At 48.3% G+C, this 13,154-nt stretch overlaps 1 protein-coding gene across 14 annotated transcripts in view; it reads left to right on the top strand.

The window, feature by feature from the left end:
* The first annotated feature begins 1,845 nt into the window (after window positions 1-1,845).
* ZNF618 (zinc finger protein 618) overlaps window positions 1,846-13,154 on the top strand; it is a 166,593-nt gene continuing 155,284 nt past the window's right edge. For 3 of the 14 annotated variants that reach the window (XM_083807662.1, XM_083807659.1, XM_083807656.1), the window contains exons 1-2: window positions 2,479-2,932; window positions 3,723-3,779. In XM_083807662.1, coding sequence (XP_083663788.1) covers window positions 2,873-2,932; window positions 3,723-3,779 — 117 coding nt within the window. In that variant the 5' untranslated portion in view covers window positions 2,479-2,872. Of the gene's footprint in view, window positions 1,935-2,475; window positions 2,933-3,722; window positions 3,780-5,250; window positions 8,003-13,154 lie in introns of those variants that run through there. The other 11 variants (XM_083807653.1, XM_083807657.1, XM_083807658.1 and 8 more) reach the window with 9 other exon arrangements.

The following is a 13,154-nucleotide window of genomic DNA, read 5'->3' as shown; positions in this document are numbered from 1 at the left end:
GCCAAAACCAACCAGCACCCAGGACGAGGACTTCAAGCACAGAAATCTGCCCAAGAACTGGCAACTCTCCTGTGGACCCCAACCCCATCGGCCACGTTAGGTGAACAGCCAGAGCAGACAGCAGGGGCAAAGGAAAAGGTAGATATGAGAAAGAAGGCCTGGTTGGTGTTGCTGGCAGTTTCCCGATTGCTACTCAATTTCTGCATTTGCTCTGTATCTACAATCAGAAGAAATTGGAGAGGATTTGGGGAGGAGGGCTGAGGAAGCTCTAACACTGCCCTTCCAGAGGGAAGAGAGACCTCAAAAGAAAGCAAGGGATGATTTATCTCCATGGCCCACAGAAATGGGATGGCAGGAGGCTCCCCCATCTTCCAAATGCACCAAATGGGAGCAAAGCCGGGTTAGGTTTGACATGAGTCATGGACTTGTCTTTAGCAGTGGAGGTGATGATGGTTGGCCTCATCATTGTGAGTTGTGATGGATTTTCTGTTGCTGAAAGTGTTTAAATCAGCACTGGATGTTCAAGGGCACAGTTTAAAGGGACATAGGAGCAGCCTTACTGTAAAACTGAGGAGTGGTAAAGTGTTTCATGGTGCCGTGCTCGAGACAGACCGCGTCCCTCACCCAGGGGCTGCAGCACAGCCGACCCAGCTGTCGGCTTCTCGTTCTGCAGGCTTGGGTGGGCTGTGCCACGGATCTGTCACAGCCACTGAGGCCCCTTGTGTTTCTGCCCTCCTCTCTGAAGGTGCTGCTGGGGCTCTGTAGGCACATCGGTGGTGCTGGGCGCAGCTGGGGCACGTTGTTTGTTGACCGGGGGCAGAAGAGGCTCCGACCCATGCGGAAGCACACAGTGACTGCTGTAAATGTTAGACATCACGTTACCCAGAGGTGTGAAGATTTTTGCTCTCTACCATCTTTGAGCAGGTCTCCTAAAGTCTCCAGAAGGCATCTCAGCACGGAGGCTTACCACTGAGGAACTGGGCCCTCTGCTCCAGAGGACGCAGCAGCACGGGCTGGGACCAGGCTGCGAAGCAGACTGAACCCCGCGTCCTTCCTTCTTCGGGGGTTTTCTCCAAAAACCTGTATTTTGCACCTGAGAGTGGAAAGTCTTAAAGGTTGAGGAACTGCCCTTGGGCAAATGAGCAACCTAAATGCGGCTGTTTTTTGTTTTGTTTTGTTTCCCCCCCCAATCTTCCTCATACTTATTACATGCATTGAACATCCTCTTTGGCTTCGCGCTTGACCTTGGGGGACTCCTTGCTCCTCTTTACAGTGCGCAGGGGGTGACAGAGCCTCATGAGCGCGCTTTGCCTCCTGGCTTCCCACATCCCTTCTAAGCTCATTGGAAAAACATCTTCCCTTGCCCAACTTCACCAATTCCCCTGCCCCTTTGCTTTTATTTAGCTCTGTAATTACATTATCTGATTGTACAGCATTTTGGAATGAAATCTGCATGAAAGATATTAAAAAAATAAATTTCTATTTCGCAATGTCTTTGAAGCTATCTTTAGTCCGGGCAACCAGAATAAAACCAGTGCTTGACTCTTCACAAATTTTCTGCTTCGTGGAGCTCTTGGGAAAGAGGGCTTCATGGGCCGGGGCAGGGAAATCCATGAGTTGAGATTATTTTATTAATACTATTAATAACTATCTTTTTGGCAGTGCTTCACAAGGGAGAAAAACACCAGGTATGCACAAGATGTAATTATGTTTATAGTTAATGCTGAATGTTTTCCATGGGAGAAAAAGCGCCATGTTTTTTTTTTTTTCTTTTTCTTTCCTTTTTTTTTTTTTTTTTTTTTTTTCCCGAGGAAAACGGCAAATTTTGCCGGGCAGCACCAAACGTCGCGAGGACGTGCCGGGGAAGAGCTCTTTCTCAGAGGGAGATGGTGGCGGGATGAGTTTCACACGAGGATGGGGACTTAATGCTTATTGTGAGAGACTCCTCAAACAGGGGGTGGCACCGCGCTCCCGAGCGCGGGGGCTCCGCGCGCAGCGGGCTCTGCCCACGCCGGCCGCGCTGCGGGGGACGGGGACGGGGCGAGCGGGCGGCGGGGAGCGGGACCCGCCGCGGGACCCGCCGCCAGCCCCCTCCCGCCCGGCCCCGCCGCCGGCCCAGCTCTCGCCCCGCGCCGCCCGGGACTCCGCGGCTCTCGCCCCGCCGCAGGCCGCCGGCTTTCCACCGCCCCCCGGGGCGGCGGCGGGGCGCTTCGACGCCGCCGCCGCCGCCGCTCGCCCCGCGGCCCCTCGCCGGCCGCCCCCGGCCCCCGCCGCGCCCCGCGGCCCGGCCACAGCCACCCCGCGGGGGGCGGCGCGGCGCGGGGCTCGGCGCGGCCGGGGGCGCTTCGCCGGCCCCACGGCGCGGAGCGGCCCCGCGCCCGCCGGGCGGCGGCGGCGGCGGTGGTGCCCGTCGCGGGGCCGGGCCGAGCCGTGCCGGGGCCGCGCGGGGGCGGAGGGCAGCGCGGGGCCGGCCGGCGGCGCGGCGCGGCTCCCGCGCTGGGCCAGACTCAGCCCCTTTCTCCCGCCGCCGCTGGCTGCGAGCGCGCTGCGGCTGGAGCTGCCCCCAGAGCGGCTTCGTGATGGCGGCGGCGGCGCGGGCTCGGCAGCGGGAGGCGCCCGCCCAGCCCTGCGCGCCGCGCCGCTAGCGGCAGCGCCCGTGCCCGCGGCGGCCGCCCCGGCCCATGCCCCCGGGGGGAAGGGGGGCTGCAGCAGCCCGGCGAGCCGCCCACCCGCGCAGCGGGGGCATCGCCCCCACTCGCCGCTCCTGGGAGGGCGGAAAGGAGGCAGCGGCGGCGGCGGCGGCGCCGGCATTGTGCGCGGCGGATCGCAGGCCCCGGCGGCGCGGGGCTCGCCTGCCTCCCGCCCCAGCCCCATGAACCAGCCGGACGGCTCCGCTCCGGCGGCGGCGGCGGCGGCGGCGGCGGGAGCGCAGGTACGCGGCGGCCGGGCGGCGTGTCCCCGGGGGGAGGCGGAGGGAGCGGGGAGGGAGGGCGGCAGCCGCAGCCGCCCCGTCGCGGAGCCCCGCCGGCGGCGCTTTGGCGCAGTGCGCGGGGGGCGCCGCCGGGGCAGCCGGACCCGCGCCGCCGAGGCCTCCCGGCCCGGCCCGGCCCGGCCCGCGCCCCTCGGACCGGGGCGGAAAACAAAGCGGCGCCCAGCAGCCATGTCGGCGGGGACGAGCCGCCGGCCGCCTCGCCTCGCCTCCGCGGCCCGGCCCGGCCCCGCGCCCGCTCCCCGGCCCGGCTCGGCTCGGCCCGGCCCGGCCCGGCCCGGCGCCCCCGGCCCCGCGCTCCGGTCCCGGCTTTCTCCCTGCTGGAGCTTCTCCCCCCCCCCCCCCCGCCTCGCTCCCCTTCTCGTTTTTTTTTTTTTCTCTTTCTAATTTTCCTCCCAAACGGTAGTTTTTTTTTTTTTTTCCATTAAAACGACGCCACCTAGAGGAGACTATTTTCGTAAATAAAAAAAAAAAAGAAATTAAAATTGAAAAAAAAAAAAGAGGAAATATTCAGCTATTTCTTATTTTTAAGAAAGTTGGCGCCGGGCGGGGCGGTGCGGGGCCAGCGGCCGGGGGGGGACCCCGGCACCGCCCCGCCCGGCCAAATTTTATTTTTGTCCCTTTGGAAGCAAAGCCCTGCTCGTATGTAAATGAAAATTAAGCTGGAATTTGAATGAATTCAGGTTTTTTCTCTCCCCCCGACCTCCCACCCCCCTCCCCGGTTCTCCTGAAGGAAAATAGAGGCTGGAAGCAGCAGAGCGCTCGGGAATCCAACTCGTTCAAGTTGGAGGTGGGCACCTCTGGATTAACTGCAATAAAATGATTAGTTTGGGAAAGTGGGAGAATTGCTGTTACGGAGCAATTAAGAATTGTACTTCATTGTAATTTGGAACTTGCCTACCACGGTGTGCCAGGACGGGATTTTGCTGCAGTGCTTAAAGTTACTTGTTTCAAATAAGGAGTTTTGCAGGAAAATTAGACCGTAGAAAATTTGCTGTGGACACACCCAAATTTTTTTTTTTTTTTGTGATTTTGGATTTCATGCAAAACTGCTCTTAAACAATAAGATTCTAAACACGAGGACAAGCAAAATTAAGAGTCGAATGTCAGTTTTATTTTTGAATTTCTTGGCTTTTCTGATGGTTTCTTCTGGCATAATTAAAACATAGTTTCCAGCATTTAATTTCCTACTTCATTTGTAAAGAAAAAATTTCCATAGTAGGGTTTTTTTTTCCTTCTTTTTTTTTTTTTTAAGCACATGCAGACTGTAACTACTCCAGATACTGTGGATCTTATAAATCTAGTATTTGCACAGGTTTATTATAAGGTCCGCCATGATATTATGAATGTGCATAATTAACAATATTGTGAAAAATTAATTGAAGATTTAGTGATTTTGACTTTTTTTTTTTTAACAGTAAATCTGAAGTGCCTTTTCAGGGCTCTGCCATGATATTTTTCACAATTTCAAAATCCTTTTTCTCCTTGACTCTTACTGCAAAGCCTTCCTGGAGTTTGAGATGAAAATCTTTTTTTTTTTTTTTTTTTTTTAATTTGTTGTCATGTTCAGATTATTTTGCTGTTACGGGGAGCCTGCAAGTTTAGGACTGTGCACAGACTGGTTTGTTATTGTAGGGTTGCCCTTGAATACTGGGGTCTTGGTATTGATCTTTTAAAAATAAATAACAAAAGAGCTCTGAAACATGCATTGTTTCAATAAAAAGCAATATAGGAGAGATGCATGGCCTTTCCACCCAAAAGTGGGGGAGGGAGAGGAAGGGAAAGATTAGGTCAACGTTGAGTTTTACCAACCTTGACACAGTCTCCTCTCTAAAATGGGGACAAAATAGCAAGATGGCTGGCTCCACAGCTGCAGCAGTTCTTTTTTTTTTTTTTTTTTTTTTTTGAAAAAGGCATTTTTAAATTTTGAACTCAGAAGAGTTTGTGGAGCTGCCGGGCACCCACCCACAAATGTTGAATTGCAACTGCTTAAAAAAAATTAAAATTCAATCTGGAATGAATTTTTAAATCTGAATTTCAAACCCCTGAAAAGTTTTTTCTGTTTTAATTTTATTTCATTGTAACTTGATCTTTGTTTGAAATTAGGCAGCACTGGCTGAAAAATTCAAGGTTCTGAGGCTGTTTTTCACCCTGCTCCCATTATTTTATTTCACATTTTGTGTTTCGGGGGGGGGGGGGGCGATGAAAAAATTTGCAAAGCAGGATAATTCTCTTGGGTGGAGGAGAAAATATTCTGAAATGTCAACTTCATATTTTTATTTTTGTGTTTATTCCCCCCCCACCCCCCCCAACAAGGACCCACCCTCTTCCTGAATCTTTTTTAGCAAATAATGAAACAAGTACCACGGTTACAGACCTGCAGTGGTACAGATAGAGCGGGGTGGCACATATGGGCAAAAATTACACACAATGCTCTAAATTGGATTAAACAATCCCGGAGAATATTTTATTCATGGTTTCAGCCAGGAAGCTCTAACGTGCTGGCTTTTCCATATTCTTACATGCCAAGAATTCCCTTCCTTGAGCTGCACCCCAGAACTTTCACTGACTCTATGATTATACCAAAAGAGACTGTTTAGCTGTAATTTTTTTTTAAGGTTTCATACATTTTTTTTCCAAACAGAGAGCTTTTGATGCTGCTTTTTCTCTCCCTCTGTGCTCCCTCCACCGTCACCCTGAGATCTGGGGAGAAACCCTGTGGCTGCATTGTAGGATCGGGGGGGTTACGCGTTGATGGGTGCTGCATTTAATTATAAATAATGGCATATATTTGGTTTGGGGCCACAAATACGGTGTTTTAGAGTTTTGTGTTTAAAGTTTATCGTGCTCTCCTAAAATATCATTATTGAAATTAGTTTATATCTATCGTAACCTGTTTTAGTCTGTTGTGAGAATAAGTGAATTGTCTTGAGGTGGTTATTGGGGATGTGCTGTGTGTTGCACGTCTCCTCTGCAGAGATTTGAAATGCAAGGCAATAGTACACCGTTGCAACTTGTGGGGATGCTGTCATACAGTAGGTGTGCGTACCGCAACCTTTACGATCTTTAACTCTGCGTATATCAGTTTCATTTAAACAATGGCTTCCATTATATATTCTGCTGGTGATGAAAAGCCGCGGTTTAGGTTATAATGGGTTTCTGAATCTAACCTTTCTGTGTGCTGGTGTCCTTCCAGGAGAAGCCTCCTCTTGCTTGAAAAATTTTTCATAATTTTTCATTGCAGTCTGCTTTCAGAGGATTTTTTTTTTTCTGGAAAGTTGATCAATATTTATCATTTTAAAAATTGCTCTTGGGCAGCCAGGGAGGGGGAGGGGAGGAAGCAGCGATACCAACGCCGCACTGGTGGCAGGGCTGAGACGTGCTTTTGAAAAAGGAAAAATTTTCAAAAAGTACCCAGTCCTCAGTGAGGGATGAAAATAGACACAACATTATTAAAGTAGTAGATAATATTTACACAAGCTCAATATAAAATGTTACGATCCTATTCGCATAACTCCAGAATAATTTAAATATATATCACTGCCATAATGCCGCGCGTAGTACGGGTCTGGGTGCAGTCACGTGGCTCTGGTGATGCACAGCCAAGTTTGCAATTAGGCAAGCGCGGTAGTGAAATTAGGCTTCCAAAAATTAGATTTTTTTAAAAATTTCTATTTTATGTTGGAAACCTGATGTTTCCAACATAAAACAGCTTGTGTGCTGGGAAGGAGTTGGGGTTTATGCCCTGAGGCTGTTCCGTGGGCAGCTCGGGCGTCCTTCAGGTTTGGGAACGGGCACGGCGTCCATCTACACAGGGCAGCGGGACAGCCCGGCCCAGGTAACGTCCATCGCCCTGCCTGCCTGTGCGAAGCACGGTGTGTGTACAGGGGGGCTGCTGGATCACAACTGCACCTTCCGCTGCTGTCCAGGGCACTGCAGGTTACTCTAATTCACCTTCTGATCCCCGTCAACAATTATTTGTATGCTAATTGCGCTGGGGGCTTGCAGGAGCAGCCTAACGTGGACAGCATTGGTCCTGCAGCGTGCAGGAACGTGCCTTTTGTGTCGTGGTGCTGGCAGGATTAGGCCCTGGTTGTAAGTGGTGCGAAAAGCGAGGGCAAGAGAGCACCTGGGCACGGGGACTGCAAGTGGCTGGAGGTTGTGGTTGCTTTTTGGTGACGGACAAAAGTAAATGCCGCCGGGAGATACTTATTCCTTGTAATTTCTCAGTTTCTGAGCTGTTAAAACTACAGCATTATGTATATTTGGAATTGGGCATTTATGGATTCGGTTTGGCCATACTGCATTTTCTGGGGAAGAAGTTTAATTTTTAAAGGTCTTTTATGGATTAATTGCTAGTCATCTGCCTCCTTTTTGCTTTTGTTTGGTTCCTTGAATGTCTCTTGATTATTCTGTACTATGTGATGCCAATTTAGTGGTTAACTAGTATGCAAACTACATCTGGACGTGTTGACTTTGCATTAACAATCATTGATTTGTCTGGAGCAAGGGAATAGAAATGAATGATGCTGTTTACCATGGATAGTATATGAAAAATAACCATTTGCGATGTATCTTTCATCAGTGGCATGCAGCTCTGGTGCAGCTTGTCACAGCGGCTCTGCCTCATCAGCAGTCGCGTGAGAGCTGAATTTTTAAGCCCTAGCACTTGGAGTGGGAAAGAAACCCAGGAAAGCAGCTGCACGTGGTGTATGGTGAAGGTGGTGACTGCGTACCCGGCATGGAAGAGCCTTGGCATGTGGCTCCTGGTCTCCTTGGTTAGCTCTTGGGGTGGTGGAAGGGGGGTAAAATTGTGGCAGAAAGGGAGCGGTAAGAAATTAATTTTTATATATATGGAGCTTTTCAGTTGAACATTATAATCACCAGTGATAAGTGGTGGGCTGCTTCTGTGACAGCTGAGGGCCTGCAATGCCTGTGACAGGAGGAGCATGGTTGGCTCCCATCCCCACCTTGTCTTGCAGATCCCAAGATGTGCCTGCAGTGCATGTTCAGGTGAGTTGCGGGACGGGGGAGATTGTGCTACGTGCTTGGGTCTTCTTCAGAAGAAGGAAGGGCTGAAGGACTTTCCCAAGGAGTGAGTCCCTTCCCAAGACGCGTGGCACTGGAGACAGCAGACTGTTTATAAAGGTAGGGTTCCTACCCTTGGTTGATGTTGGATATTTACACCTTGAATCTGTCCTTCTCCTCCTCCAGTCCTGGGCCCTGTCTGCCATGCTGTCCATAGGACTCTGGTGGTGTGTGAAGTTGATTGTGAGCATTTATCTTCATTTTGGGCTTGGGTCAGCAGCTTTGGTTCTTTGTTTTCAGAAATTGCTGAAATTGTGTTTGCCAGTTGGATACCGTAATGATGGATATAGGTAGTCTCCTCTGATGTGGGTATCCTACACTGACAATATTGAGCATGTAAACGCATGTGGAGGTGTTGGGCAAGCTGCATGATGGCTTTGTCGAGTTATTTGGGTTTTCCGTGTTTGATTATTTGTTGCTCCCAAAGTGAGTGATGTCAAACATGGCAGAAGATTAATAAGACAAACGTGTCCTTCATACTCCTGAAAGTGTGGCTGCAAAGAAGTTTCTTATTCAGAGGTGTATTTTGGGGAGGGATACAGCACTGAGGGTCTGAGTGGTGTAGAAGCACCTCGATATTAGCAGATTAGGCTCTGCACCTGTATTTAAACCACTTCCTCTGTGCCAATATAGAAGAGGTTTTATGCTCTACATTTTTTTTTTTGACAACTGATTGGCAGTTAACTCAGGTGTGTAACCCGTCTGAATGCTCGTGCTGGCATGCTGGAATCCTTTTCTCCAACTGGGACATCTCAGGGAGTGGAGTTCGCTTGATGGGAACCCAGGTCCTCCCCGGGGAAGTCAAAGCAGCTGAACCCCTGAGCTTGTGCCTCTACGGGTGTAGAACGATCCAGATGATCCTGGACGAGGTCAGGGCAGAGCTGCAGGCTGGTGGTCCCACTAGGCAGAGACCAGACTTGTGGTAATGTGCTGCATCTGGAGAACCTGGAGGCTATGTGGCTGGTTTGCAGTAAAACTGCAGCGCTGTGGGGCAGCCATGGCCGTCCCCATGCTGAAGGCCTGGGGTGAAGGGCACAATGCTTGTCACTGGTGGGACCAGTGTCAAAACACCAATTCTGCTAGGGCAGCTCTTCTCGGAAGTCTTTCTCCTCTGTCATTATTTCTCTAACCTATATTGCCAAGGCACTCCTTAATGTGTGCTTTAGAAAGGCTTAGCTGGTGCACTGTACCTGCAAAGATTTAATTACATAGGCAAGGCCTTCCTTGCTTGTAATTTACAGTACTGCTGTTTGTTTCGCATCTATATTTGGCTGTCATAATGTGAAAAATAATGCTGGAAGTGGAAAAGCAGTGATGAGATTTTGTGTATCCTGATGCTGGCTGACAAAGGGAAGATGCCAACATTGGTGTGTGGAGCAGAGGCTTGGGACTGTTGAAGCCTCTGAGAAGCCATCGTGTGTGGAGGGAATCAATACAAGTGTTTATGGTTATGTGTATGGTTATAGTGTCTGAGAGACTTGGTGTAGCGATGGAGGATGGTGAGGCTTGGGTACTGCCTGGGCCTTCGGCTCTGTACTGGCCAGGGCTCGGGCTGCAAACACAAGGGGCTCAGTGAACATCAGTATGCTGGGTGTTTTTAAACACCGGGGATGGTATTGCGTGAGGTTCAGCATCTCAGCAAGTGACAGAAGTAAAACCAGGGGTGCTCACCAGGCCTTCCTTCAGCTGCCAGCCGAGCAAGTGCTCCGTGGGCCAGATGCAGTCACGGTCCTGTGCTGGTGCCATGTGGCACCGCTGTGTCCTCAGGGCCTTCCTTCATAATGCTCGTTGCAGTTTCATTTTGCTAGATATATTCTGGCAACAAGTAATTTTTCAAAAGTTAATTTTTTACTCTGTGTGGGTGTAGGTGTCCTTTCCTGACTGAAAATAACAACAGAAGTAAGTTTTCAGCAGAACTTGGGTTTGCTTGCGTTGAAGGCCCATCATTTAGGTTCTGCTTACAGTATGTGGAGAACAATTTTAGTAGAAGTATTTAATTGCTTTAGGCCCATTTATGGAAGTATTAAACCTCGGTGTTCAGAACTCTGTGGCCAAAGCCAGCAGCTCTGTGGAGAGGAGAGCCCGACAGGCTGGTGTGGGGGGAGCAGAGCGGGGTGGTAGAAGTGGGGGCACTGGGGCCTTGGGGTGTGTGCCTGTAACCAGGGCTCGGAGGTGTCTTGTGTTTTGGTGAGTTGTCTTTTTTTTGGTGTGACTATTTTAATTACTTGGCTACATGAGGGAAGAAGGAAACTACTTCAGCAGATTCGTATGATTTCTTATATTTAGACTGCTGGGTGTACTTTGGGAGTAGAGCTGAGATTACCCCGTCAGTCGTGTGTGAACTGCCTCAGTAGAGCTGTACCTCAAAACCCAAGAACAGCCACAGGCTTCTGGGTGTAAATCTGTCACTCGAGGTCTGGTGCTCTTCAGTCTGTGAGTTGCAAATCCTGATTTTTTACCAGTGTTCGTGATGCTCATAATTGTGAGGGTGAGAAGGAAGGGTCATAAGGACAGAGGATAATTATTTGCTGGAAACAAAATAGCTTCACAGATTTCTGAATGCGTTTTTGAAACCCGTGTAGGGAGGCACAGCTGGATTTGGGTCTGGTGCGTAGCGGAGGGGAACTGAAAACCCCACTGAGAATCGATGAAATTCCTCTGTGCAGTTAGGTGATGCTGTCAGCAGGAGCATATGTTGGGACCTTGAGATGCTCAAGCATGTCCTGGGGACAGTGGTGGTGGTAGTGATGTATGAGGTGGGTCAGGACTGATGTTTGGTGTCCCTGGTGCTGCGGCGATGGGCATGAGCTGGTGGGATCATCACGGGCCAGCAGGGATGTGGATGAACTCTGCCAGCAAATGAATTAGTAATTTAACAAAGCAAAGACTTGTTGTGGGTGTATTTTGACTCTTTGTCATATTTAGATTGTTTTGGGGCATGTGGCTTCTGATATCTGCTCATGGTTAATGCCACCAAGGCATACTATGTATTTATCTGATGGAGGGATATTTTTGCCTTCTTATCTCTCTTTATTGTAAAGGCCTATAAATTCAGCTGGGTGGTGATAACAGCAGTTAGAATTAGCGTTTCTCTTTCATCGTGTTTTTTAGGATATTGCCAGAGAGAAAGCCTTGGAGGGGGACCCGCTCTGCTGTGGGCCGGGAGGCAGAGTATGTCTGGAGCAAGTTTGTAGGGTTGGAGTTGCGATGTGCGTGGTTTGAGAGTAGCGATGCAGTTCCTGCTTCTGGAATCGGCACGCAGATGTCAGAGAGATGTAGGCACGGGTCCATTGGAGCACCCTGCACTTACTGGAAATAGTCTTGCTGTTCATAAATGAGAAAAAACACCCCCGAACTGACAAAAACGAAAGGCCGTTTTTCTGAAACCTTGCGTGAATTTAACTTTTTTTTTTTTTAATGTCTTAATTGGTTTATTTGCTAAGAAGTAGATTTACTGAGAATGCTCCATTGCTTTTGGTTTCTAATAATGTTGTGTAGATAGCAGTCACACGTTGTGAATGTTTGTTTGTCTAACTCGTATATGTTTGTGCTTTCCTCATTTTACAGAGAACTCTTTGGCCTTCCTATTCCAGCATAAACAGTGCTTGTGATTGTAGTTCATTATGTGATATTTAAAATGTATAAAATGAAATGTTCCTGTCTACCTTAAGCAGACATATGTCTACATTTTACAAATTAACCTAATTAAATATATATGTAGAAATTTATGATATTCAGCTCCTAGCGTAAGATATGCAATTAGCATCCATGGAGCCAGGAAGGAATTTTCCATTTGTGTCTTGACTTTTCCTCATAGGATGTGATTTTTTTTTTTTCTTTCTTTCAATGCTTTAATTTTTGTTCTGCTTAGGAATTCACGTAGGGACTAGTCCTAAAGGGATTTATGCTTGTGGTTAAATTTCCTCAAAAGGAGCTTTGACTGAAGTCAGTAAAATGGTACCTAAATACTGCACTTCAGCCTATCCCTGTAACTGTGCAGGACAGAAGGATTTCGTTTTGTTAAGACAATATTATCATGAGCAAAATATCATTCTGGAGGAAAAATGGCACTAGAATATTTACATTTTTCAAGCCTCTTCCTTCCTCCTACCCGAAAATAGAAAAAAAAATTATCTGTCTCCTCTGGATTTATGTAATTTTCAAGTGTTAGGCCAGCATTGTTTCCAAAACACACAGTCCTTCCACCTTAACTCTCTCTATGGCAAGAGAGCCCTTGCGCAATAAATACAAGGAACATATTCCATTAATATATGCTCTCATATAGAACTGTTCTGGCACCAGGAATAATACATTTTAGTTTCTTTTGTGCCAAAGTGTTGTTTTTTTTTTTTTAATTTGGATCACACTATAATAGTTTGTTATATAAATAATCATTTAGTCTATTTTGCATCTCAATAGTTGAATGCATTTTATTCACAAAAAGCCTTTTTTCCCCCATAAACATCCCCACTGTTACCCAAAGGTACTCTTTCCTAGCAAAACCCACAAAGTGAATGACGTTCCCAGCTTAGCTATTTTAATGATCCCACAAACCAAAAAAAGCCGTAGGAAATTTTTCAAAAGCAAACTGCAGAAACATGTTTTTGGGACATCATAACTTTTAGACTTTTTGTCCAATTATTTTTGTTAGATTTTCCAAGTAGTCATAACAGCAAGCTGTAAACTCGAAGAATTTGGGACTGTTCTTTCTTTCTGTGGAGAAAGTTTAGGGCTTTTAAACTTGACCCGAAATGGAGCAAAGCTGACTCAAAGAGCATCCTTGAACAAAGCCACGGGGCTGTAGACCCAGCAAACATTCTGGGTCTGTTGCTAATTTCTGTTCGAGAACTATTAATAATTTTGTGCGAGGAAGGTGAGATGTTGGATCATAACCATTTTTCCCCTCTTGGACACCTCTGTGAATTCATCCTCCAGTATTTTCCTTTAACTTTCTGCCCTGCTGTGTTGCAGAGTCTCTATTTCGAGGCCCGGTGGAAATTTTGCTTTAAGGCACATCTCCAGACCTCTCTTTTTGCATGAGCTTTCTGCTCCTGCGATGTCTCAAGTTGGTGGTAGA

This window comes from Anser anser (genome assembly GCF_964211835.1).
Source record: "Anser anser genome assembly, chromosome: 21".
Taxonomy (NCBI): Eukaryota; Metazoa; Chordata; class Aves; order Anseriformes; family Anatidae; genus Anser; species Anser anser.
This window is presented reverse-complemented; position numbering and strand designations above follow the sequence as displayed.